Raw genomic sequence first — 27514 nt, forward strand, 5'->3', positions numbered from 1 at the left:
GTCACCATCTAATGTAGCCTGTTGTTCATTTGTGGTGTCAATTCCATGACTTCTTCTATTCTCAGTTTTAAGCTTAGGATTTATTTACCTCTTGTGTTATATTTTGGTTTTAGAACTTGTCTAACCCCTACTGGTGGTTTGATGATGGTGTTTTGTTTCAAACTGCCTTTTTTGCTTGTTTGTTTGCAACTCAACAGTTGGAATGTGTCTTAGTGTGGTGACTGTGGTGTTGCAGCATGCTGCTGGTTGCATCTCCCCCACTGAGAGCAGCTCTTTGTTCTTCTACACAGATGCAGAAGTCTGCAGAGAGATCCAATCCCAGTTAGAAGCAGAGGAACAGCTGGACCACAGCACATAGGTACAGTTTCACATCTACCAACACAATCCTAATGATGAAAGATGCTGCAATGTTTGCACACACATCTGACTTTTCACACACTGTAACTTCTTTACTTCAAAGTTATTTCAAAAAATATCCTTAAGAATATGTTGTCTTATACTGATGACATCATAGTCTGGAGCTCAAGGAGTTTTTTTTATTGCTTATTTGTAAATTCATGAAAAATAATTTTAAAGTAATATATGCCTTGTCATAACCACAAGCAGCAATGAATGTGTTAACTTCTGAAATGAAAACTTGTCTTTTTACTAAATAGATTGGTTATATGTCTTAACACAGTCAAGAGAGTTTTATTGACTATAGTCTGTTTGCATTCTTGACCTGTGACTGAATTTCAAGAATATGGTTAAAAAGGGCTGCACAGTGGCGCAGTTGGTAGCATTGTTGTCTTGCAGCAAGAAGGTCCTGGGTTCGATTCCCAGCCTGGGGTCTTTCTGCAGGGAGTTTGCATGTTCTCCCTGAGCATGCATGGGTTCTCCGGCTTCCTCCTGCAGTCCAAAAACATGACTGTCAGGTAAATTGGACTCTCCAAATTTTGTCTCTGTGTTGCCCTGCAACAGACTGGCAACCTGTCTAGTCTGTCTAGCCTCTGGCCCAGAACGTTAGCTGGAGATAGACACCAGCACCCCTCCTGACCCCTTTAGGGACAAGGGTGTAAGAAAATGGATGGATGGTTAAATAGAACAGCAGATTAATCTGATTGTTCAACATGCTTCATATTTTCCAAAGTCTCTCTCTGATTGGCTGATCAGCTCTCATGATTATTGCTTCTCTGAAACTGTTAGCAATCTCCTGCTTCTCAATCCAACGCTCCTAAGGACTGTTGTAAACAGGACTTGTTTGTGATGATGCACAGAGTGTCTGACAGAACAGGAGCTTCTAAAAGAGACGGAGGCCAGTTTTAAGGTGTCAAAATAAAGTCAAACTTCTTTTAAGTCATATCTGATACAATGTTTTTATACAACATAACAAGTCAAGATAACAGTTACTTGATTGTGCTATAAAATGCCATTGTGCCTGGAAAATACATAATACCACCCTTACAAGTCCCAGTCCAATATTTAATCAGTGGACAACTCTGAACACCAGCTTGCCTGATTGCGGGAAACGTGGAGATTTCACTGAACTCCTTTCAGTCTAGTCAGCATTGCCCTCTGCTGGGCAGACAGTAAAAATAATCTTTAGAATTTCAAATTATATGTCATCAGTCAGAAAGCAACTCAGAATAATGAGCACTGACAGATGAGCTCAGCTGAGTCACCCTCAGCAGTTTACATACACAGAAAGACTCCTACAGCTCTGGGTCTGTGTTTCTCCAATTTTTATTGGTGGAGTAAATTAGAATTTTACCAAACTGTCCAGCTCACTCTGTTCCTGTGTTTCTGTCCAGAACTGGGTGGACCCAAGCTAAAAGACGCCTCTCCATCTGCACTGGACTTTGGCACATCCAAGCGTTCTTCTCTGGTTCCTCTTCCTGTGGTCGGCTCTCTCTCCTCTGCTTCAGGAGGACCTTTGGCCTTCAGTGTTGTACCTTAACGTGAGAAGATGTGCCACTTCTCAGCACCATGGAATGTCTGCTGATTGTTATTTTGTGTCGCATTACACTCATCAAGTTTGTAGGAACGACCTCTGGATGTTTAGCGAAAAAACTGTGATTCTGTTGTAAGAAACTGCAGTGATCTAAAATCAAACCAGTATATATGAATGGGTGGATTAGCTTTCAGAAGCTGCAATACTTACTTTAATGTTTCATTTTTGTTTCAATGCCTTTTTATTGTGCAATGCCATGGGTACTGTTTATTTTAATGTATCGGAAGTGATAAATGATGCTTTTTTTAAAAAAAAACAAAAAAACATGTCTGTCTGTTGATTGTTGCTTTTTTTATATTGAAGATGTCATCAATCTTTTCACTTGGATGTAATATGACAATATGCAGGAAAATATCTGATTTGATTGATAAAATAACTTTTAAGCACAAAACTGTTCTCTTGACAATGATATTTATGTGGCCACAGAGAAACTTATGGAGGGCTGGATTTTGCCCCCATGCCTTTAGTTTGACTCACATGCCCTACTCCTTTGTGTTTGTTCATATTTTCATAGTGAGCTTACATGGCTGGTCAGAGAGAGCAAGCTTTCCATTCAAAGAGCCACTTTTGCCCCTGCTGTTCCAAAGTAAAACTCACATAGAGGCACAACAGACAATTTTCTAAATATGTAAGGCATCAAATATTTTAATATGAAAGCAAAGAAAAAGTAATTTACCTATAATGATATTTTAAAATAAAATCAACCCTCTGGCACAAAAGAGAAAAACTTTCTTGTAAAATGAGGTGAGCCTTTTCTATAAATATGGAAAGTAAAGAAAGATCGGTTGCATAGATTGAAGCTAGTTTCTTTTAAAAATTTGTTGCATATATTCCATGCAGATATTGAATAAGAACTTAGAATGACCTAGAATGACCATTTCTTGTTGCAGGCAGGATCATAATCATTTCCTTTTTTGTTTTGTAAGAGCCACTGTAGGGCCGCCGGTTGCAGACTACCAGCCTATTAATGCTGCATGTGAACTCCCACTAGGCAGCAGCACTTACAAGCTCAACTCTTTCTAGAAGAGTCAGGGTAAACACTGTATATATCATACTTAAAGTGTTCCACCGCAGCAGTGTGGGCTTTGCCTCTATGATAAAAGTGAACATATTGTGCAGGCTTACATTGCAACTAGTGAAGATTAGCCATTATCATTATGAGATGGGATACAGATAACCTTTCCTGTTCCTTCCTGCCATCATCAAGTTATCTCTCATCTGTCCTCTTATGCTGCTTCTTGTTTGTGCCTCTCTGTCACAGTTCATTTTACAAATTAGTGCTCTGCTGGAAGGAGGTGGAGGAACTAGATTTTTTTTTCTCACTTTTTGCAATATTGTGTAAGCTGCGTCTTTTTGTGAACAAGTTTGATGAAAACATTTATCTGTCTTATAATGAATAAATCAATCAGAACATATTTAATGCAGTTAGTTCACATTCCTTAAAACACCAAACAGTTTTGTTCCGTTTCCATTATTGCAGCATCGTTTCAGGTTTTATTGAAATAAAAGAACAGCAAACTAATGAACCACCTCTTCTTTAATAACACGTTACATTCAAGGCAAATGATACATCCTGACCAATACACGTTTGGCAATGCAGTCATTGTTAGCTCTCTAAATAATTATAAATCTTAAAGTCAGTGCACAACATTGATAGAGAACACTTAACAGTCAACGTATAACACAGTCTGCACACATTCTGAATCTCTGCACAGTACACACCTCCGATTAGTGCTGTTAGAACCAACAGAAAAATAGATCTGAAAATAAGTTATAGATTTATATATTTATTTATATATGTTCAGTTTGAATACAAATAATTGGGCTTTTGGTTCATATGTATGTACAGGCAATATAGACTTTGATGGGATTCCCAAACAACAGAAATTGCACAGTAGTTAAGAATTCAAGAACACTATATCCAAAAATATTTTACACACATAGTAAACAGTCAGTCTTCAAGATGCAGTATGAAATTGCACATTGTCATCATGCCACAGAGGGGGCTGTTTCAAGGCTTTGGTACACAATGTCCTGAATGGAAGAAGTTCTGCCACAGATGCCCGTTTCTACCCTCCCCCAATCTGAACCTCAGTCTCCACGTGGGAGAGGGAGCAGGTGCTGTGGCAAGGTACATCCACACCACCACCTGTTCTTGGGATCAGAGAGCCAGATGACTACAGTACATTTCAGGGTTTGGGGAAGACTCTTGGCACTTGTATCACAGGTGGAGGTCCGTGCTGGATGACCAGAAAAATGCAGCCATGTTGGACATGTTGAGAAGGGTCACACTGATGGTGCGGAGAGGAGACCGTTTCAAAAAGGCCCCCTAGTTTACTCCAGAGCCAGAAAAAATGTGCTCAAACTAGCCTCCTACAAGACCGAGCCACCAGATGCAAAGGAAATTACGCCTTCTCTGGAATTTTAAGATCTGAATCAGTAAAATGCAAACTGTTTTAGTTGGGGGGGAGGGGGGGTGGCTTTTTTATTTAGGCTGGTTATCAAATTCCAACTGAACAATTGCAGCCACTTTTTCCAGACAGGATTGTTGATGCAGCAAGTTTATTATCAGCATGGTGTTTTCAGATCACAGCACTATTCTTCTTAAAAGAAGAACTTAAAAGTGTAGAGTTCCTCTTCCTTTGAACTTCTGTTGTTACGCTTCATTAAAGTCAGAAAATACAAATTTTCTCCAGATATTTCTGACACTGACTGTTGTCCTTCGAAAGCAGCAACAAATTTGGAAAAAAATGGAAAAACCAGAATTTAGAAGCGATGCTACAATGAATAGCTGCGTTGTTTGTGTCTTAAAACAGCTGGTGTAGTTTAAATATTTTTTTGCATACCTATGTAAACCTGGTTAGTGGAGCAGGGCTGCAGTCTGACCCAGCAGTGACTGGATGAGAGGCAGGGTCAACCTGAACAGGTAGCAGGTCCATCACAGAGCCAGTTCAGGAACAACTACACACTCCCTCAAACTGGAGAGTCGAGTAGTAACCTACCTTGGATGCTTAGGGGATTATGGGAGGAAACAAGAGAACCTGAACTCGGAAAGTCATGTGCGAAGTAGACATTGCCACTGGCACAATCCATGAAGATGAAAAATACAGAAAGTTGGAGAATGATGGCACCGCATGTTTTTTAATGACTTACTGAGTGCACAAACTTATTCATGTGGGATTTCAATTGCGCTTATTTAATTTTAACAGCAATTGCACAATTGTGTTTTTTTTTACATTAGCAGAGTATTGATAAAAGTTTTGTCTAAATTTGTAATGGAAATGCAGCTTAGGACAGACTGGGCGAATCATAAAATTATTTTAAAATGTGTTCTGATCAAGGAGCTGCTGAAGCAGGGAAACACACAGCCTGCGGTCTTTCTGTGTGGAGTTTGAATGTCCTCCATGTGAATGCATGGGTTTTATCCAACTTCCTTCCACAGTCCAAAAAAATTAACGTTTAATTAACTGTTCTCTCTATATTGCCCTATGGGATGGATGTGTGTTTGCTCACTGTGTCTGTTAACCTGCGATGAGCTGGCGACCTGTCCAGGGCGGACCCCACCTCTTGACCAAAGACAGCTGAAGATAGGTACTACTGAACTAATCCAGTCACTTGTGGAAATTGTATCACTATGTTTATCCTAACTCATCCCCAACCCCTTTTAATGACCCACCAGAGAAATGAAGTCTGTGTGCTTTTCTCTTTATGGTTGTGCTGTTCTAGTTTGTTCCACACATGCTTCAAACACATAACGCCATGTGCAGGAAAACTGGCTGCAATTCATCCACTGCCGCTTCATGCCTCCGGCAAGTTGGATGCAGCCTTCATAAGCACCACTAAGGATACTCTAGGAGAAAAGTGCATCTAAGTACCTTGGGCTGTCAATAAAAGGCAACATTTGTGGTTACTATGAAAGAAACGTTAAAAAGGTGGCAAGCAGCTAAAAACACACATGCTTGTAGAAAGCACTCGCGAAAAGGTAGTTGGCACAGTTCATTTGGTCACTGATGAAAGCATCTTCGTGGCAAAGTCTTCTGCTCCTCCAATAATGTTGTGTATAAATCCTGCTCTCTTGTGGCCTCCTGTGGTGCCGCACTGAGGAACATGTTAGGGAAATTGACGGAGCTTCAGTTTTCCTTGCTGGCTTCCCAAATAGGAAGTTCCAGAGTCAGTAAAAGGAGGGGACTCTGGGAGAAGAGCCAGAACGATGTGTGTGTTCTCATGCACACACACTGTAAGACTGGGGGGCTGAAGAATGCGTTCACAGTGTGATTTAACTCACTAGCATGCAGACAAATCCAAATGCCTGAACAGACACCATGTGCATTCCAGGTGAAGGAACATGTAAACAGAACGCAAGAGCCATGTGACGCTCCCCATCTTCCACTGGAACCCCCACTGGAACCTTTACTGGCACCCCCACTGGAGCTCCCTCTGGGACCCCTACGAGTACCTTCACTGGGACTTCCAATAGGATCTCCTTTGGGATCCCCACTGGGATTTTCATTTGGACCCCCATAGCCAGCTCTGGACGTGTGGAGGGCAGGAAACTGTATCTAATACCAGACTGCACACACATTCCCAGTCCTCCCAGTTATCCCTTGTAGAGTTACTTGTTGTCCATCAGAGACTGGACTTTGTGCACCAGCTCACGTGCCATCCGCAAGATAAGCTGCACATCGTGACGTTCTGCCATCTCTGCCGAAGAAGACGCATGTAAACATCCTGTGCAGCTGGTTCAAGCAACAGCAGTTCCAACAACATCCCTACTGCACTCACTTCCAGAAACAATTTTGTCATGTTGTCATGTGACAACCAGAAATTCCAATGTAATTTATGTGATGGACCAACATAGAAAAGTCAGAAGTTATGAGGAAAAATGATATATGGTTTTCCCAAATTGTTAGCATTTAAAATATTAGAAAAGTGTGTTGGGTGTTTATATTCAACCTGCTTAGAAAAAAAATGTGCAACCGTTAGCCCTAAATCTGCAGCATGTAACTTTAAAAAATATATTTTTTAGACATTTGTTGAAACTGTCACTGTCTCATTAAGGTATGAGAAACATAATCTGTGAAAACCAATCAAGCTTCTCCACCTCCTCCCACTGCTAACTCGAGACAAGCAATCAGAGCCAGGAGGCGGGTCTTAGTACTGTCAATCACTTTGTGTGGCACCTCTTCCCTTTATTCTTTGCTTTGCTGCAGCTAGCAGAGACTGTTGCGAATGCTAAAGCTAGTTAGCATGTTTTCCTGTAATAGTAAGTTGTTTCTTCACTATCTGCACATTTAGCAGATAGGATGATTGAAAGCACTAAGACCCTCCTCCTAGATCTGATTGGTTGTTTTCTGTCGGGATGGTGCATGTCTTCAGATGGAAATAGTAGAATCTGTCGCAAAACATACTGTCATGACATAGTGACAGTTTTAACCATTGGTTGTTTGTGATATGGGTGATGTGGGCAACTGCCCAGGCCGGCATCTTGCAGGGGGGCGGCATGGGCCTTCAAATACCCACTCACTTACACCTGGAGGATGTGAATGTTGATAGTGCAGTCCCTCCCACACACTCTCCCCAATCAACAACTTCACGGAGGGGGCAGAGGGCCCCGGAAAAGCGGTTCGGAACAGGGCATCTGGTCAGAGTGGATGTACTACCAGCTGCCAGCAGGATAATAACTCTAATCATACAGACATAGCTTCACTAGAAAGGTTTAGATCCAACTACATTAGTGTACTTTATATGAATCCTACTGAAATTCTATGACAAGACTTTTAAAGGGTTCTCCATCCAACCCAACTGAGATTATATGGTTTTGCAAAGTAAAGGTTAGGAATTATTTCAGTCTTTATACCTGCAGACATAGTAGTGACACACACCACATTACAGCAAAACATGGTTCTATAAGGTATTAACTTATGCTCCAGAACTTATGACCTTCTCTGACTCTGTAGTAGCAGACTGGTGCTTCCTAGCATTTTTCTGGTTATCCCAACAAAATCAATACATTATTTACATCCATGCTGTTCACAGTTTTTTATTATCACTTATTGTAAATGTAATGCTCAAATAGACATTTTTAAATTAACAGATTTAGTTGCACATTTCTCAGGACTGGAGTATGTTGTTTTAGATCTACATTGTAACCTTTAACTGAAGTTTTTGACATTTGTCCAAAGAGTGTTGTACTCTATAGTAATATTAACAGAAATAAAAAACTATTCTCTGATGATAGAAATGTGAATTACATGTCGTACCGTTAAAGAACTTGATGATGTCAGTGAAGTCCATGTTGTTGTCTATGATGATCTCACGGTACAGCGTAACCAGCGCCAGGGCCAGGAAGAGGACGAAGTGGCGAGACGAGATCCTGGGAGCCACCCAGATAACCTCCCATACTGCAAAAACATCCTCATACAGAAGCTCTGCACACACACACACGCACGCACGCATACATTAAGTTTGGACAATTGGGCAAAGTCAATCCTTCACCATTGTTTTTCTTGTTTTTCACAGGGGGGAGGGGTTGCCTGGTTGACTCTCTTAACTACAGTAACAACTTAATAACTTCAATGAAGCCAAAAGACGCAGCCCAAAGAAAAATACATTAAATTCCCAGTGGTCCAGAAGAGTTCAGAAGGTAATGTATGTATATTTTTTCCCAAAATGTACATACATTACCTTTCAAATCAATCATTCGAATTTCTCTCTTAGACTGCAAACCAACTTTTATAGTCTTACTTTTATATTTTTATAGTCACAGTTCATTTGCATTTACTATTGAGAGAGATTTACATACAATGAGCTTTGTGTCCATCTTGGACTGTCCACTGAAATACAAAAAGTAAAGGTGCTTCCACTCAATACTGAGCAAAGAGTCTCAATACTTATGACAATGTGATATTTCAGTTTTTCTTTTTTTTTACTAAATTTACAAAAATTTCTACATTTCTGTTTTTTTCTGTCAAAATGGGATGCGGAGTGTATATTCATTAGAAACAATATGAACTTTTTGATTTTAGCAAATGGCTGCAATTAAACAAAGAGTGAAACATTTAAAGGGGTCTGAATACTTTCTGTATAAACTACTTTCTACATTTCCCTCCTAATGATGACATATGGATACAGCAAATGTTTATCTGCACTGGATGAAAGTACAACCCTTTTTTCATACTGTCAGTTATAAAATACAAAGAGTCATAAAACATATTCAGCTTTTGATTAATTAATTCACAACACCTGATGTAAATGAAATAAAAAAAAAACAATGTGAGGGTTTATTTTAAGGGACTCTTAAAACATACCACTCCCTCGTGTGGCCTTTGATCCCAGTCAGACTCTTCATACAGTCTGTGTAATCATCTGGCTTCAGCTGTTTGGGAGAAGAGCCCACCTCAGTGAGCTAAAGTATGCAGTGAGGTGGAGCCTTTACCTCGTTTGAAGTCCAGCAGGAACCATCGGTAGCAGAAGTAGAAGTGTGTGTAGTCTCCATTCTGCTGCATCAGCTCAAACAGCTCAGAGTCCAGGATCTGACAGCAGGAGGAACAGCAGAGTTTACACAATGGATCTCATGGGAACACCAAGGTTACCCTGAAAGAGTAACTTGATTACTTGATTTTTAAAGTAATCAAACTAATAAAGTTGTTTGACTACAAGTGACTTTATTAGTTAGAATGTAACTACATTCAAAAGCTACAGGCAACAGCCTCCACCGTCTCAACATAAAAATAAATTTGAAGCTAGATAGTTTAGTAGGTTCGAAGATTATCATCTCCTAAGGGCAAGAACTTAAAGATTATATTCATGTTGCGAGATTAATTGTTTGTAAACACAGCGAATACGTGTGCAACTTGACTGCAGAAAGAACCGGACCAGCCCTTATTCGGACATTTCCGACATTTCCGACATTTCGGAAATGTCGGAAATGTCGGAAATGTTTTATGTTTAATTCACATAAAAATAAGAAAAACACAGCAAAACGAGTTGTTCTAAAATGCCTCAGAACAGGGGTAAAGGAGGGTTCTGTAGACCTACAATAACCAGGAAGCATTGCAATTCTACTTTATATAGACCATAACTGAATGATTTACATGTGAAAAGAAATCATTTAAAAGTATGACATGTCCACTTTAGGCACATTTATTTTCAGAATTCCAAATCGGTCTAGTATTACACATGAGACAATTCTCCCCAAGATGCAAATAACAAAGTAAAATGACAAAAATAATAAGTAACAGTGATTTGGATAAGTAACTTTAATCTGATTACTGGACTGGAAGTGACATTGCGTTCAATTACTTGCTACTAAAAAAAGGTGTTGGATACTAACAAATTACTGTCATCACTGGTGAATACACACACACAATCACAGTTCTCTTCACCTGGATCAGCGACCTCATGTTGGCAAAGTGTGTGTCCATGGCTCCACCATTAGGGAAGTTCTGACTCATCCTCTTCATCAGCTGAGTGAAGCAGCTGTATGCCAGGCTCTCTGAAACACACACAGGACAACATGCTACTGCAGCCTGCGCAGGTGCAAAACACACCATCAGTCCAGATGTATGAATTCAAATAAAAGATGAAATGAAAAACATGTCATCATCAGTAACAGCTGAGTCACATCATGTCAGTCTGATCTGCTCACACTGACAGCAACCATGGAGAATCTACAGAGAGTGTCTTCTCACCGTCGTCCAGGATGACCATGAGCGGCGCCAGGAGGTCACACATGCCCTGAACGTAGCCCATCTCTAGATGCTCCCACACGTAGCTGCAGGCAAACACACACACACACGCCCACACACGCACACACACCCACACACACATACAGGAGCTCATTACGTCACAAAATGCCGCTGCCCTTTGAGCTATCACTACAGAAGAAAACAGCGACACTGCATTTATAATATTCCATGACAAATATGTATTATTAAAAGCTTGCATGTACATGGAATTAAAGAAGAGTAGTTCATCTTTTTAAATCATGTATATGGTTTAATCGTGTCAGTGACACTTGTGAAGGAAAAATTTAGTAACAAAGTTTAAATAAATTTGAATGTACACTTTATGATGTTTCTATTAAAGGTTTGCATTCAGTTGCAGCTCAACAGGACATATGCTCTTCTGACCCTCCTCAAATAAGTGAAGAACAGGGTGTTCAGCGGTTAGAAATGTGAGACATGGCTAAGGTGATAAGCCCAGTTTGTAGAAGTTCAGTTACTAGTATCTGTTTAGCCATCAGCAGAGAGGCCTTTTTGGAGAAACGCCTAAAGTTGAGCTATGAATGTGTATGCAACCCTGCTCGACTGAAACTTACAGATAAGTAACGTATAGATTTTTACCTGACACTTGAGCCATGGGGTGTGGCTACGTAATGTGTGATGTACAGTATCCTATGTAAATGAGGGGACATTCAGCCCCAAGTCAGAACTCATCCGATTCTCACTGAGATGTGAGCTTTGTATGTTTTCTCCATTTGCAAATGTTAATTAAAGTTGTGTTTGTTCTCTTTTAAAGCTGACGTTTGGTCTCGAATTTTGTGCAACTTAACACACTTTAAATAGAGTAGATCATGAGTTCATATGTAATTTGTGTATAGCACTGCAACAACATTTTATTTTATATTTAATATTACATTTTCATGCAACTTTGTAAATCCCAAAACATCTGAAAATATATTTTCATCTCCAAAATATTCCCACAAAACCAACTACAAGGTGGAACTTTTTGTTTCATGTTCAGATGTCCAGATCTTTTAGGGATATGACTCATGGAAGCATCATGCTGAGTAGAGCTGCACAAGTTGCCAATTGCCATTGCAGTCTATGGAATATAGATATATTAACCACAAAGAATTGATTGGATGCAATATCTGTTAAGTGTTGGACATTGATAATACTTGGTCATATATGGACTTGCTGCCCTTTATGCCTACAAGTGGCTGTAAATGTGGAAAAAGAAAGTGCTACAGCATATTGACTCAGCTGGGATGAAATCAAATACATCTATCGGTTCAATCCCAAATGAAATACTCTGAAGTTTGTGGTTGAAGTTCAAGAGGCTTGAATAGTTTTGAGGCTTGAATAGTTTTGAAACCAACCAATGCTTTCAAATACAGATACATTTTTTTAAAAATACAGGTTTTAGCAAATTTTCAGTTTTCATTAAATGTGTGAATTGCATTTCCACAACAGAATGACACTAAGAGTATCAGTAATATATTTGGATGTATTTTCTTGTCATTAGGCTGGAAACAATGTATTTCTGTTTTTTTTTTTTTTGTTTTTGTCACTTTCAACAGATGTCAACATCTTATAGAGAAAAATGTTTCCATCCTTTGTTTTTCCAAATGTTGGTTCTTTAAAAATGACAAGCAACCTTTAACCTATAATCAAAAATTATAGGTTGTCCTTTTTCAAAAGGTTGCAGCTCTAAATAATCTTTATTTGGATTAAAGGCAAAAATTGTTCTTTGGATTGCAAAGATTGCAGAATCCTGCTATAAACTCAAAGAAAATCAGAAAATGGCAACTAATTGCCTCTTAGATGTGAAAGTAGTTTATTTCATGCAAATATCTCAAGAATATTTGCTGGATTTTGTGCTTTCAGCTGGAATTTATTTTCCTTTGAATGAAAATGCATGTTGTTAGAAGCACAGAAACCATTTTATTCTGCCTGCAGGACTCCAGCACCGCGAGGTCACAGCTGTTTCTACCTGCACATGATGTTGCGTAGTTTCTCCAGGTTGGCTGTGGTGAAGTAATAATAGTTGCGGTCACAGCGCTGCACATCTTTGTCTATCCTGTGAAGGTTGAGGGCGACCATGTCCAGAAGCTCGATCTGAAAGGAGAAACAATACAGTCAACATCACTGGGAGTCATACTTGTGCTCCACTGAGACGTGTCTGCTGGCCAGAATCAGCCAATTGGTGCTGATCTGAGACCGGCGAGTGGGGAAGCTGAAGATCTCAACTTTTTCTGACCAGTAAATGTACCATATCTAAGCAACATCAAATTCTAGTGTTCAGTGTGGGTGGTGGGTAGACAATATAGCGACTCCTTGGTCACACAAGGTGAACCAATGTTGTTGCTATGAATGACTGCTGTGGACAGGAAGGCTAGAAAGTATTTTGAATGCTGTATTTAGGTTCTGATACTCTAGTTGTGAAAAAGTAATCGTGACTGGCTAGAATCAGTCAGAACTTTACAGAAAACAGAGATTGGAAATCCGCCATAAAATCCTGATTAGTGTACAGCGGCATGTAAGGGCCATTGTACATAGGAAAAAAAGGTAGTAAATTTCTGCCAAAATACTCAGAAATATTTAGACGAATCTAATAAATTTTCTCAGGCATTTCTGAGTTTGAAAAGTTTAAAATTTCCCAGAAAAGTTTTTTTCCTAGAAAATTTCCTAGAGTTTTTTGGCAGAAATGTACTCCTTTTTTTCTGTTTGCAATATACAATACATTGTATTGGTGTATCTAAAGACTAGCAGAATAAAATGAAAGCAAAATTGGGATAAACATATTAATACAAATTCTAGTTCAGTTTTTTTCTTTTTGCACAGTCAGATTAAACAAACAGAAAAGGCTACAAGGCCTACGCACTGTGTAAGAGGAGAGCGAAGCTGAGATGGCCTCGGTGGCAGCTCCACTTGTCATCAGTTTGTCCAGCTGACTGCAGAGCCTGTCCTCAGTAAAAGAGTCCTGACGCCCCCCTACTGGAGTCCTGCCTTCCTCCCTACCCCCACCTTCCTCCTCAGTGCTCTGACCATCGTCTATGCTGGACAGGATCTGAGAGTGAGCAGAAGTCACAGAGTAGTTCCTGGAGGAAGGGAGACCTGAGTCGGGGGAGTCAAACTCTACCAGAGGACGCTCCTCTGGGGGCATAGCAGCAGGCGGGGCCAGGGTGGTCATGACAGGAGTGCTGTCCTCGCCACTAGGGGTCTCCTGACTCCCTGCATCTGGCTCATCCACAGACATGAAGACCTGAGAATGGAGGAGAGGTCGGAGAGCTTTGCTGGGTTAAATGTTACTGTATCGTTTTTGGTGCTTGAATTCAGAACTATTGTTAATCTGTGAAACCCCGAGTGATTTCTTGGAAAAGTCACAAATTTCTTATATTTTTGAATATACGCAGTATATTCAAAATACTGTGTATATTTTGCTGTGTGTAATGGCGGAGAAACAACTCACAGTAACAGGAAAGCTGTAACTGTGCTAAATAGTCTTAGTATTCATGACAGGTTCTTTTTCTGAACCAGCTGTAGCATGGCACAGAGAAAAAAGGGAGATGTGAGCACCCCGTACACAAGGGTGATTGACAGTGTTAAGACCCTCCTGTCTTTGATTGGTTGTTTCTGTCTGAGCTGTGTATTTGTGCAAAGGACCACAGGGAGGAAGCAGAGGAGCTTGATTTTCTTTTTCATTGATTTTCTGTCCCTTATTTTACTGTCACCACATAGTAAAAAACTTTTTTTAATATAAAGGTTTATGTTATCTAGTTAAACCAAGAATACAAATTTTAAATGATTTCATTAATTAAAAAAGAAAATTGATCCGGGCTAAATAAAAGATTAATTATTGTTATGTTACAATCATGAATTAATGAATATTAACCGCAATTTGTGGTCAATAGTAGTAAGTTGTGTTAACTTTTTTATTAATTTTGTCAAACCTCTAGCGGCATGTTTGTGTATGATGTGTTTCTGCATGAGTGAGATGGAAGTGTGTTACATTTATCTGACTCTTGGCTGTTATCAAGACAAATGTTCATTTTAATGCAACTGACAGTTTGCAAAGATTGAGGATAATGCCCTGATCACAGTAAATGTTTATCAGCAGAATTCATTGTGATGTTTAATAAAACTCATTAAGAGATCAGAAAGTTTGTTCATGCCATTTGAAACAAGAATTTAAACTATTCTACAGTAAAATTACTAGTTATTTTAACTTGATATTGTGAGTAAAAATAATAGAGAAATGTGTGTTCTTTAACTTGGTGAGGGAAGTTTTTTCTTACATATTGTGAAATAATTATTTGGTTTAAATTGCAGCATAAAGTTAAAACTCACAATACAATATTAATGAACTTAAAAAACAGTGTTTAGACAACTTGACTCTTGTTGTTAAATCAACTTCATGAACTTTAATTTCTGTGTTAAAACCAAAACAATTTTCTTGAAGAAGTTGCATTTGCAAAGCAGTAGGTGGACTAACCATTCTTGCTTTTGATAGTCCTGTTTATTTATGACCTTTAAGTTATTTAACGTGTTTGGGTGCGTGAGTAGTAGTTAGTAAGCATGTGAAGCTTGTAGCCAGCAGGTGTCACTGCTGCACTGGTGTATTACATCCACCAGCCTTGCAGTATTCAGTAGATCTTCATCTACAAAGCCACTTAAGAACGTTTTACCAGCATTTCATTGAGAAGTAGCTGCTATTATGAGCTCAGCAGATGTGCAGTTCCACCAGGTGTTTGCTAATTACTCCTGGCTATTCTGAAGGAGCTGAGTGTTGCAGTTGTGGGAGAGAGCTGCTTTGTGAGGTGGAAGCTTGGAAACAGCTCTGAGGAGGAGATGCGTCTCAAAGGTGGGGCTAAGTCCACCCAGGCGTTGTGCACAGTGTTTGCTAATGGACATTAAAGGATTTCTCAAACATGCATGAAAGAATCAAAGCAACACTCCAGGTATGTTTTTCGTGAGTGAATTACATTATAACATACATTATACATTGCATTATAATGATGTGAAGCTCAAAAAAGTCAATTTTACATAATACTCCTGTCCATATGAGGTTCATTCACACACAGGGTGCCAATAAAATGATTTGTAGCCCAGATTCAAACCGATTCCATTTAATAAAAGCGGAGCTAAGCTGGGCATCTGCTTTTCAGATGCAGCTGCCTGTTCACCTCATTACTGAGTGTGGAGTCTCTGTGAGCGAGCCTCAGGACGTGGCTGTCTATGCTACTGCCCGATGACAGCTTGGCAAAGATGGCCGACTGCATCTCCTTCTCCCTCTGCTTGACGATGACCTCACAGGCTTTCCACTCCCGCATTACCTGCTGGTAGCGCTCGCTGATCTTCACATCAATCTCCATGAGGAAATAAAAAAACGGAGAACTTAGAAGCTGACTTGTAAACTAAAGCTGGTAGCTAGGAGTGTGTGTCAGTGTTGCCGTACCTGGCTCATGTCCTTTTTGCTCATCCCGAACTTGTAGTGTCCCAGCAGGAAGGGCCACACCTCCTTCCTGATCTCGTGCTGGACTCCTCCATAGTAAACCAGTCTGAGCAGCTCAAGCTCCTTGTAGTTCTGTAGATACACATAGGAAGGATAACAGACCTGAACGAGAGAAGAAATTCAAATTCAATTCAAATTAAAAAATACTTTATTAATCCCAAAGGGAAATTAAGTGGTCTTGTAACTCATTAATTTACATTCTTCAAGAGTTATTGAAGATGGTGATGTTGGCAGGAAAGATCTTCTGCACTGAACTGAAGAAGCCTTTGATAGAAGATACTCTGCCTTCCCAAGACAGTCTCTTGAAGAGGGTGGTCAGGATTGTCCATAATTTTCTTGATTTTATGAAGAATCCTTCTTTGCATTGTCATCTCCAGAGGTTCCACAGTTATCTCCAGAACAGAACCAGCCATCTTTATTAGGCTGTTGAGAGCCTTTTTATGTCCCTGGCTCTCAGCAGAAGAGATGACGCTCTCGACAACAGACTTATAGAAGATCTGCAGCATCTTGCTGCAAACATTGAAGGAGCTTAGCTTCCTCCAGCAGTACAGTCTGCTCTGTCCCTTCTTATAGAAGCTTCACTGTTGTGTCTCCAGTCCAGTCTGTTGTCCAGATGAACACAGAGGTATTTATTTTCCTCAACCACCTCCACTTCTTCTCCCATGATGGAAAAAAGGTTTGATCCAATCCTGTTTTCCTGAAATCAACAATCATCTTAAGACAACAGGAAGAAAACGCCTACATGAAAGACGCAGCGGATCAATAATTGAGGGCGAGGAAGAGCGATGGGGACCCGCACAGAAAAAGACTCAGATGAGTGCTAAAGATAAAGGATGCAGATATGAATTGAATAATGATGACTTTGTTGAAGCTGATGAAAGATTACAGTTGCTGCCTTAATAGCTGTGATGGTATCACACTGCACTCTGTAATGAGACTTCAGTTCACTGAATCTCATTACATTTTCATTAAAGTGGAGGAGAGAGTGGATAAGGTGGAGAACATCCCACGCTTACGATTAACATGACTACATAGGCGCAGAGTGGCAAGGTTAGGATGGAAGAAGAAACATGTTGAACTGAGCAGTGAGAGAAGCTCATTTAGAAAGCTGGAGCAGGTTCAATGGTTATGTAACATAACTAACAGCATAGGTCTGATTCCAAAACAGGAAAAAGGGAAAAATAACAGAATATGAATAAGAGTTTTCACAGCACCCACTGTTTAAATCACAAATAGTATTCCTCAAGTTCAGCTTTGAGTTGCTGATGAGTTTTATCTTTATCCATTTTAAGTTTCTCCACACACACAAATCAAGCCCTCATTAGAGGGCAGCCTTTCCTCCCACAGAACTCTGGCTGCTGTATGCAGAAGCCTCAACTGACACTGACGCTCAGTTACAACATCATTCGTAATGCCAACTAAAAAAATCATCATGTTTCTGTCCTACATTCCTGTGCCAGTTGCTGTCAGATTTCACCTCTTCACTAGTTAGGCTTAAATAGTTTCTATTTCCCAAAGGCAAAGACAAAGTTATTCAGATCAAATCATATTGCTCCAATAGTTAGTCACATTATAAATCAAAGTTTTGTTAAAGAGTTTGTGCCACAAAAATGGAAAATTGCTCAAATAATCACATTGTCAAAAAGTAACAAATTACCGTTATATGTATCTAATACCTATTTAGTCTACTGTCTATCTATTCTAAGTAAAGTGTTGGAAGAAATTTGTACTTCATCACTTTGTCTCTTCAGACATGTTCATTTTTGAACAGATCTGTTCAAGCCTGTTCATACTTGAAGATTAAGACATATTTTGCTCAAAATAACCTTAACCCTTAATTCAAGTGCTTTGGATTTGAAACACCCTCATTCGTGTGTGTCAGAAAGTACTTGACAAAAAAGGCACAAAAGGTTTTTTATTCTGGGGACAGAGGTGTGAACTGTGGGGTACCACTACTGTACACCATTTGTACTAATGATTTTCCTTTCATGCTGAATGCAGCAAAAGTGGCAATGTCTCCTCATAACTACAACACTGAGTGCACAATTAATAGGCAAGTTTCAGTTTTAATCATATCATCATTTTCATAGATATATTCTGTCTCCAAGCTGTATAAACTTTAATGCTTATTGAGAATAAACATATCAGCTGATGTCTATTTGTTTAATGAGATAGGGTGGGGCCTAAGGAGATCAACATTTATACCAAGGTATATAGGAATCATTAGGCAGCTTCTTTTCCTCAGGCAAAATGGGCCAAAAAATAGATTCAAGTGACTCTGAAAAGTGGGCTGCACAGTGCCGCAGTTGGTAGCACTGTTACCTTGCAGCAAGAAGGTCCTGGGTTTGATACCCGGCCTGGGGTCTTTCTGCATGGAGTTTGCATTTTCTCCCTGTGCATGCGTGGGTTCTCTGGCTACCTCCCACAGTCCAAAAACATGACTGTTAGGTCTGTAGTGCCCAGAATACAAGATGTTCAGAGCTCAGAGACATGGCCAAGGCAAGAAAGGCTGAAACCCGACCACCACTGAACAAGACACATAAGCTGAAACATCAAGACTGGGCCAAGACAGATCTGAAGACAGATTTTTCAAAGGTTTTATGGGTTGATGAGATGAGAGTGACTCTTCACCTACCAGATGGATGAGCCTGTGGCTGGATCAGTAATGGGCACAGACCTTCACTTCACATCAGACACTAGCAAGGTGGAGGCAGGGTACTGATACGGGCTGGTATTATTAAAGAGGAGCTAGTTGGACTTTTTAGGGTTGAAGATGGACTCAAGATCAACTCCCAAACTTCTGCCAGTTTTTAAAAGACAATTTCTTCAAGCAGTGATACAGGAAAAAGTCTGCATCTTTCAAGAAGTCCATGATTTTCTTGCAGGACAATGCTCCATCGAGCATCAAAGTACTCCACTATCTGGCTAGCCAGTAAAGGCCTTAATGATGAAAGAATAATGCAGTGGCCCCCTTCCTCATCAGACCTAAACCCCATTGAGAACTTATGGGCCCTTCTTAAACGGGAGATTTAGATGAAGGAAAACAGTTCACATCTCTGACTAGTGTCTGGGAGGCTATGTTTGCTGCTGCACAAAAAGTTGATCGTCAACAGATCAAGAAACTGATAGACTCTATGAATGTTATTGAACTGTTATTGAAAAGAAGGGTGGCTATATTGGTTACTGATTTATTTTTTAAATGTCAGAAATGTCTATTTGTCAATTTTGAGTTTTATATTTATCATTCTCACTATAACGGATGACAATAAACAAGTGAGATGTGAAAATTTTCAGTTGGAAACAATTAGTTCTGCACACTAATTGTTTCCCAGTAAGCTTGCACATATAGATTTTGTCCTAAGAAAGCCAAAATCTGAGAGGTTATTAACATTTTGGATTGACCAAGATTGCTGCAGTTATTCAACAATAAAATGAATCCTCAAAACTACAACTTGTGTTAACAATACTGCACACAGTGTACAGTATACATGTAATCAACAACAACAGAATAAATAAATCTGAAATTCTGAGAGGAGTTGAAATCAGTGGATAATTTCAAATAGGTTAGTTTTGAATGTGGTAAAAACTAAAAGTATTGCTTTTGGATGAAAATATCAAACCAAAAATGTTCCAATTATGTGATGTTCCTGTTGAGAAGGTGGTAGTTGTAAAACACTTAGACCTTACCGTAGATGGCACAACATCATGGATTGAACAAATCAGCAGCATCATTACTGAGATAGGTAGAGGGTTAGCAATTATTAGACAACATACAGGACTACTGTCATTATAAGCTGTAAGGAAAATGACCGAAGTCTTAATTATGTCTCAATTGTATTACTGTTTTATGGTTTGGTATAGTATCCATCCACCCATCCATTTTCTTACACCTTTGTCCCTGGTGGGGTCAGGAGGGGTGCTGGTGTCTATCTCCAGTGAATGTTTTTGGCGAGAGGCAGGGTACACCCTGGACAGGTCGTCAGTCTGTTGCAGATTTGGTCTAATAGTAGACTTACAGAATATATTATTGAACTTCAAATTATTCAAAATAGAGCAGCTTGTCTTGTGCTTTGTTGTCATTGCTTTACAATGACAGAGTATGCTTTCTAGAGTTAGAATACATGAAAAACCTTTAACAGTTGATGTTAGGTGAAATGTATATATTATCATATATTTGTTGTTTCCTTTATAACAATAGTGTTTCATATTTGATGTTCCATGATTGTTTTCTTTTCTCTAAACATAAAGACTGTTTCTGTATGTTTTGATCTACTTTATCTCCGTCTTCACAAGAGGGCCTCCCTGAAGAGAAGCAGTGATAACCGTGCTCACGGGGTTCATTGCTCACCAGGACTTCTTCTTCCTTTGAGCTGTTAGATAGCTGACGAATCGTCGCCTTGAAGATATACGACCTGTTCTGTTTTTACTCTGTGTTCTAATGCAAGATAACATGTGTTTAGTTAGTGATTGCCATTTAGCACTGCAACTAAAATGCTTTGACCACACCCTTTAGAGTTGCAGTGCTCTCTGTGATAGGGACTCTGAAGATAATAAAAAGAGAGGAGCGGACAAATGTGTTTCAGAGCGGTCGGAGATTTGTAACTGTAAACACATCTCTGTCCGTTCTCCTCGCGAGTACAAAAGAATCTAACTCTCTTGTCTTTTCTGTGTTGTTCAACTTGTCTTTAATAGGTGTCAAACCTGACAGTTGATAACCAAAACTGAAACACAGCAGCTGTCAAACTTTAATCAACTAAACGTTTACAAAACAGCCAAGTAAATGAGCTCTTTAGAATTTATCTAGGAAAATGTATGTCATCACCTACATACATTTACATAAAGCTAATATCACTAAATGTTTTCAAGGCAAGCAAAAATGCAAAGCAAAAATTAGCTCCTCTATTACCACATTAGTGGAAGTTTCTCCATCACTGCACAGCAGCTTCATGGGATGGTCATTGCATGGTCTGATCATAGGCGTAACTTCCTGAAGGACTGGTGTGGACATGTCTCCACCAACTTTGGACTGAGGGCGACAGTCCCCACCAATATTTTCTGCACCTTTTATTATTTATGTGCCTGTATTTATGTGCGGACAGTAATTCGGCAGCAGTTGCTGTATTGAAAGCATTAACAACCAGTTAATGCTTTTTAAAATTCCTTTGTAAAACGTAAATGGCAAGTCCGATCTAGTAGATTGGACATCACGTGACTTACTGTGCACGGCAGTGCGCTACATGCTTTGCATTGAGTCAGGAATACTGGTGGCCAGGGGGAAATGCCACAATCAAGCAAAGAATCTGAAAAAAGGGACGCAATGTTTTGATATTGTCAACACTACAGTAGCAAGATAACAAGATCCAAAGGGATCACATTTTACAGGTCAGTAAAATGCTTCTATTAAAAAAGATATATAAAGAAAGTGGGGAGTAGGTTTGTTATGCTAACTTAACTTTTATCACTTTAACATGGACTCTTGCTGCGCAGTATCGGAGTATTTCAGTTCAATTAACACAAAAATAAGGTGACCCACATAGATTTTCTGACAGATAATCAGGAGTGCAGCTGCTTAAGTCAGCTAATCAACCACCGCTAGTGTTCAGGAGATCACTTGCTAATGATTGCAAAATGGAAATTAAAAAACATAAATCTGCAACAGACAGAATGTTCTGTTTGATGTTTTTATGTACTTTTTTGTGTGGGAAATGTGTTTGTGGTTTTTTAGCGTTAATTCCTGATGCACTTGAATTAATCTTTGCTCTGCACTCTGGGGCTGTTGTTTATTGGTTGTCTGTCAGTTTAACGTCCGCATGTGTCGTTAAGCTGACAGACTCAGAAGGAGAAGAAAATAATACAATCACCGTTTTTCTACATTTTTCCCAGGACAAATTGCATCATTTGTTCGTAAAATGAGACAATATCCAGAGAAATCATCAAATAGGATGAAATATTTCATAAAGCATAAAGAGCCAAAGATTGTTAGATTTTAAACCATGGCTCAGACAGCGACAATTAAGTAAAATGAAATTACTGGCCAATATAAAAAGAAATTTGTTTTGGTCTCTCTTGAATCATTTTATAGAATCCAATAATATCGATGGTCAATCTACTCACCAAATGCCCCAAACAGACCCAAAAAAGATTTTGCGTTTGTATTATTTTCTATAATAAAGACACATCATCTGCTATGTGTAACTCAGTAGGATACAAATTTATGCCAGCCAATTGAAGGATAGCTGTTGAAACAGAATCATATAATTGAAAAATACAAAGTTTGCACTGACAAGGATTCATTTGGTTTACACAGAAGTTACTTATTCTGCTTTTGAAATGTTTAATAACATTTTGATTGTTACAGAATCTCATGTTGTTTATGTTTTTAGCACTTGATAAAATCAGACAATAAAAGGCAACTATGTGATAATTCTTCACAAAAAATATTACTGAATTGTGAAACTGTTTTCAACTGTTGGCAAGCATTCAGCAAATATACAGACTTATTCCATATATTTGAATATGACTGAAAAGTTCCTTTGTTAGCAATTCCATCACCAAATGAATTGCTGATTCATTTGGTGATTATATAGATTAATTACATTACTTTTGTTTTAACATATTTATATTTTGTAGTATGTGTAATACCTGCTAAAAGGTTATTTTCAAAAGACTATTAATCTAACAAGGCCCTGATCAGGATGTATATCCTAATTTATTGACTAAGACTGCATGGGATTGACATTTAAGTTTTTGCATTACTCTTAGCACTAAAAAAGAAAAGGCCTTCCAGTGACTGTGAGGGCGCATCAGACCCCCCCTCTCTCCCGCTCCTCCTCATCCCCACCAACTTGCAACACAAAGTTGCTTTTTTCATTGTAAAAAGATTGTTTTATTAGTAAAACTTAACTAATACATAATTTATACTAATATTTAATTTATTAAATATATTAATACATTAAATATTTAATTCATTTAATTAAATATTTAATAAATTATTTAATTTAGTTGTATTAAACAAACAAAACTGAGCTCAGTTGTGTTTGTTTAAATGCACCAAACGCAGGTTCAGCTAAGCTGGATACAACATTTGTTGTGCTCCATTTGTCTTGCAAAAGAATTTGGAAAGTGTGCTGTTGAAAATTCAGATAAAACTGTTTTAGAAATATTATCAAAAAACTGCCAATCTAGCTCCCAAATATGAGGAGACACAGATGTTAAAGAAAAATAAGAGTTTCATTTAGAGTACAGATCTTATCCATCCATCCACGCTTACCCCTGGTGAGGGATGCTGGTGCCAGGCGGGGTGACCCTAGACAGGTCGCCAAAAATGTCCTTGCGTATTTCTCTAAGGGTGTCTCTTTATTACCATGAATATGAGCTGTAAAACTCATCTCATTCTCACTGACCCAACATCAACATGGCAGTGGAGTGGATTTTAAATTCACCATCATGTGAATGTGAGAGGTGCAGAGATGTTGGAATGCAGTGACTGGGACAGATTTGCATTCCTGCAGTGATGCTGTAGTTTCTACAGTGCTTTGCAGGCTCACTATTTGCACATACCTTGCAGTCTTTCTGGTACTTGCTCCACACCTCTTTGCTGAGACCTCCAGATGCCTCACAAGGTCTGTCTGGGGGTACGATGTTGTGGGTGACCATAGCTGACAGGTGTGTCCGCACCGTGGACAGGTGTCGACAGTATGCAAGCCCTGATGGACAAGTGAGACACATGCACAAGTGCACTAGCTGAGATCAGGAGGCAGAAATTTCAGGAAAAGTACATGTTAAATTTGGTCCAAAATCATGGATGGAAAGAAAAGTCTAAAAATGAAAATGTGAAAAACAAAAAAATAAAAAAGATGCTTTATCAATTGAAGATGCACCAAGACCAAGAACTCAGTTGCCAATTGGAATCAGATTATATTCAGGTCACCTGGAAACTCCAAACTACATCTTTCTCCTGATAACTGAACTCATCACAGTAATAGCTACACTGTAAAACGTGGTTTAACTTGAAAATGAAAGTCCAACTGCTACCTTGAAAATGCAGTGTAAGTCAACAAGAAAACTGCATTGGTTTTAACTCAGAAATGCACCTCAAGGCCACCGTAGCATGTAGTTTAAAATTTTTTTTTTATGTTCATTAATCTTGAATTGTGTGTTAACTTAATGTTGCAATTTAAACCCAATAATTATTTCTCAATGCAAGAAAAAAACTGCCCTCACCTAGTTAAAGAGCACATATTTCTCTATTACTAAGTTAAAATGACTACTTATTTACTTTACAATATTTTAAATTCTTGTTTCAAATTGCATGAGCAAAATTTTTTATCTGAATTTTATTAAACATCTGCTCAAAAACATTTAGTGTAAACATTACATTATCTGCAAACATTAAAATACACATTTGCCTTGATAACACACAAGAGTCAGATGAATGTAACACACTTTCATCTCACTCATGGAGTAACACAGGATACAAAAACATGTCGTGAAGCACAAATGGAAATAGTTCCCGCTCCTGTCTTTTTCTTCTTTTCAGTTTTTTTTAAGTGCTTAACCTTAAAACTCCAGTTTATTCAACTATTGGAGGTTTGACAAAATTAATAAAAAGTTAACACAAATTACTGCGGTAAGTTTATCTTTCACAAACTCACACATTTAAGTTCAAAGTCTAAAATTTGCTAAATTTATTTGACTTAAAGAGAAGAAGACACAAATTTGTGGCTCAAATGTTTTACAGTGTACCAATTTCAATATGACAGGTTAAAAAATAAGTTGAGGCTAGGGCTGTCACGATAAAATTTACTGGACGATAAATTGTCCCATAAGTTATTGCAATAATATTGTGGTGTTGAGACAGTTTCAGGTAATAATAATGCAAGAACACATTCTCAAAAGTCAATAAACTTTAAATTCTAATGAACATTTAACACCTAGCCTAGCTAGTTAGCATAACGGATAAACAGTTTTTCTGTAATAGTGAGTTGTTTTTCCACAATTAACACATTTAGCAGTGCATACACAGCTATGCACTGCTGTGTATGCAGCAGTGCATAGCTGCTGCATACACAGCAGTGCTAACCTGACAGCACTGTGTCAGGTTAGCACTGACACAGTGCTGTCAGTGCTAACCCACTGACAGCACTGAGACACTCTGCTCTGATTGGTTGCTTCTGACTGAGCGGTGCATTTTTGCAGACTGCAATAGCAGCTCTTGGAGGAGGTGGAGGATCTTTGTCTCATAAACTGTCACAACATAGTGACCGTTTTGATAAATATAGAACATGTTTTCATAAAAGTTACATACTGCAGCTTTGAAGACAAATCAGACTTGATTAAAATTGGTGTAGCAAGAGAGATATAACAACTAATGTGTCTGGGGAAAAAAAGGTAAAAAGTAAACCTTTTAAGTTAAGACATATAGAGGTCATATTATGACATCAAACTTTAGAGGGCCCTCTCTCATGTTCATTCTGGAAGAGTTTAAACATTCAGCTTATTCAAGTACAAACTTCATTATTACTTTGACAAGTTGCACCTGCACAACTACAAGTTTTATTTAATTGGCTTTTAAAATTAACTGTGCAGCAGCCTGGAAGTCAGCTACACAGAAGTCTCAACACAGAGTCGGTGAGAGATTATGCCAACGCAAACCAACTGAGTGTTGTGTCAAGCCAGTTACAGAGATTGAATTGCTTTTTGCACAAGGCAATAGCCTACTGTGTTTTATGTAGGCAACTGTATTACAGGAAGAGCAAAGGACTGAATTAAATTCATTTGTTACGTAAGAAGGAAAATGAAAAAGGAAACAGATATCTGTTTTCACAGCAAATGAAAACAAAATGCTGGATGTGAAATTAGAATAAAGCTGTTTTATAAAATCCACTCAGAGAAAAAGCAGTCATAAAGAATGAGTGAGCAAATCAAATGAGAGAAGAAGATGGTGAACTTACATCCATAGAAGGCTCTGGAGACGATCTGCCGCTTCATGTTCTGACAGAGCATCTTCAGTGGAATACTGGTGCACAGAAATCAGATCATTGTCACCACCTTTACTCCTCTCACTTTGTTCAAAAAGTTACAAAGATCCTCTTATCAGATGTGACTCTGCCAAAAGTTGGAAACCTCACTGGGTTATAGATTTTGTATGCATGTGCCCTTGGAAGTAGCCGGACTAGCTGAGTTCAATGATTTGGAGGGAGATGAAATACATTTGGCTTCATGGTGCATTATTTAAAGTCCTGACATGCTGCAAGCAACACAGAAAGAAAGGTTCGAAGTGGAGTGGCCATTTATCATACAGTTTATTATTTATGGTGAAAAATTTCTTATGACAAGAATTCTGATTTATTGTTGTCTCAATAAATTTAAGCTATTGATGTTATGTAAAAAAAAAAAAAAACCGACAGTATGATTGGAAATATTATTTTTACTAGTTTCCCTGCTGTTTGTTCCACAAGAACATCAATAAATATCAGTAAATTTGAAAATATGATTAAATGCAGCTGTGTGCAGTTCAGTGATGAAAACACGTAGTTTTTTTAAAGCAAACAAATAGAAATAATTTTCAAGAACAACATTTGTGTTTGTGGCTTTATGACTGCTGTGCAATACAGTTACCTAAAAAATAAATAATGGTTATTTTATCATAATTGTATTGTTATTACAATAGTTCCAAAAGATATGGTGATAAAATTGGAATTCCTAAAAGTTTTGATTTGGGTGCATACGTGTGAATGTCCGATGGCTGATGCAGGCAGGTGCAACCAGCTGTGTAGTCAAATGATGAGTTGCTACCAGCTGCTGAGCAGGACTGGCACAGGAACTCTTGAGCAGTTACATCAGTCTGTTGCCACGACGATGGACTCCCTCCAAAACCTTGCATCTCCATCATCTCTCCATGGTCTACAAGGGGAGAAGACAGACAGACATCTCAGCGCTGGCTTGTGTTTCCTGCATCCACTTCACTCTGGCTCTGGATTCATGCCTTCTATATTATGACCTAGGTCCCTCAGCTCAACCCCAAATACATCCGTCAATGTATTTTGGATAATTATGATAGAAAGAGATGAGAAGATGGATTAAAGTGGTGTAGAGAGGAAACTAAAAGTGAAAAGATGGAAAGCAGGAATGATGTGGGAGAAACAGGTGGGGGCGTGGGTGCTCAGATTCCATGCAGCTCATTCAGAGAGGGGGTGAGAGTGTTGGTGGTGGTGGGGTGGGGGACCATAGAGCTCTAGGAGAGCGGGAGAGGGAGTGAGGGAGCAAACAGTGGGGACGAGTCTC

At 38.8% G+C, this 27514-nt stretch overlaps 2 protein-coding genes across 10 annotated transcripts in view; one reads left to right on the forward strand and one right to left on the reverse strand.

Annotated features, from left to right (window-relative positions):
* Window positions 1-3405, forward strand: part of LOC102228781 (protein-tyrosine sulfotransferase 1) — a 68691-nt gene extending 65286 nt beyond the window's left edge. For both annotated transcript variants that reach the window (XM_023351192.1, XM_023351193.1), the window contains 2 exons: window positions 291-358; window positions 1791-3405. In XM_023351192.1, coding sequence (XP_023206960.1) covers window positions 291-326 — 36 coding nt within the window. In that variant the 3' untranslated portion in view covers window positions 327-358; window positions 1791-3405. The remainder of the gene's footprint in view (window positions 1-290; window positions 359-1790) is intronic.
* Window positions 3406-5157: 1752 nt separating this feature from the next.
* sgsm2 (small G protein signaling modulator 2) overlaps window positions 5158-27514 on the reverse strand; it is a 100635-nt gene continuing 78278 nt past the window's right edge. For 7 of the 8 annotated variants that reach the window (XM_023351186.1, XM_023351185.1, XM_023351184.1 and 4 more), the window contains 12 exons: window positions 26959-27133; window positions 26182-26246; window positions 23789-23934; window positions 16172-16300; window positions 15900-16082; window positions 13598-13978; window positions 12707-12831; window positions 10681-10763; window positions 10375-10484; window positions 9426-9522; window positions 8251-8418; window positions 5158-6691 (listed from right to left, as the gene is read on the reverse strand). In XM_023351186.1, the coding sequence (XP_023206954.1) occupies window positions 6603-6691; window positions 8251-8418; window positions 9426-9522; window positions 10375-10484; window positions 10681-10763; window positions 12707-12831; window positions 13598-13978; window positions 15900-16082; window positions 16172-16300; window positions 23789-23934; window positions 26182-26246; window positions 26959-27133 (1751 nt within the window). In that variant the 3' untranslated portion in view covers window positions 5158-6602. The remainder of the gene's footprint in view (window positions 6692-8250; window positions 8419-9425; window positions 9523-10374; window positions 10485-10680; window positions 10764-12706; window positions 12832-13597; window positions 13979-15899; window positions 16083-16171; window positions 16301-23788; window positions 23935-26181; window positions 26247-26958; window positions 27134-27514) is intronic. The other variant, XM_023351188.1, reaches the window with a different exon arrangement.

This window comes from Xiphophorus maculatus, chromosome 18, assembly GCF_002775205.1.
Source record: "Xiphophorus maculatus strain JP 163 A chromosome 18, X_maculatus-5.0-male, whole genome shotgun sequence".
In the NCBI taxonomy this organism is placed as follows: Eukaryota; Metazoa; Chordata; class Actinopteri; order Cyprinodontiformes; family Poeciliidae; genus Xiphophorus; species Xiphophorus maculatus.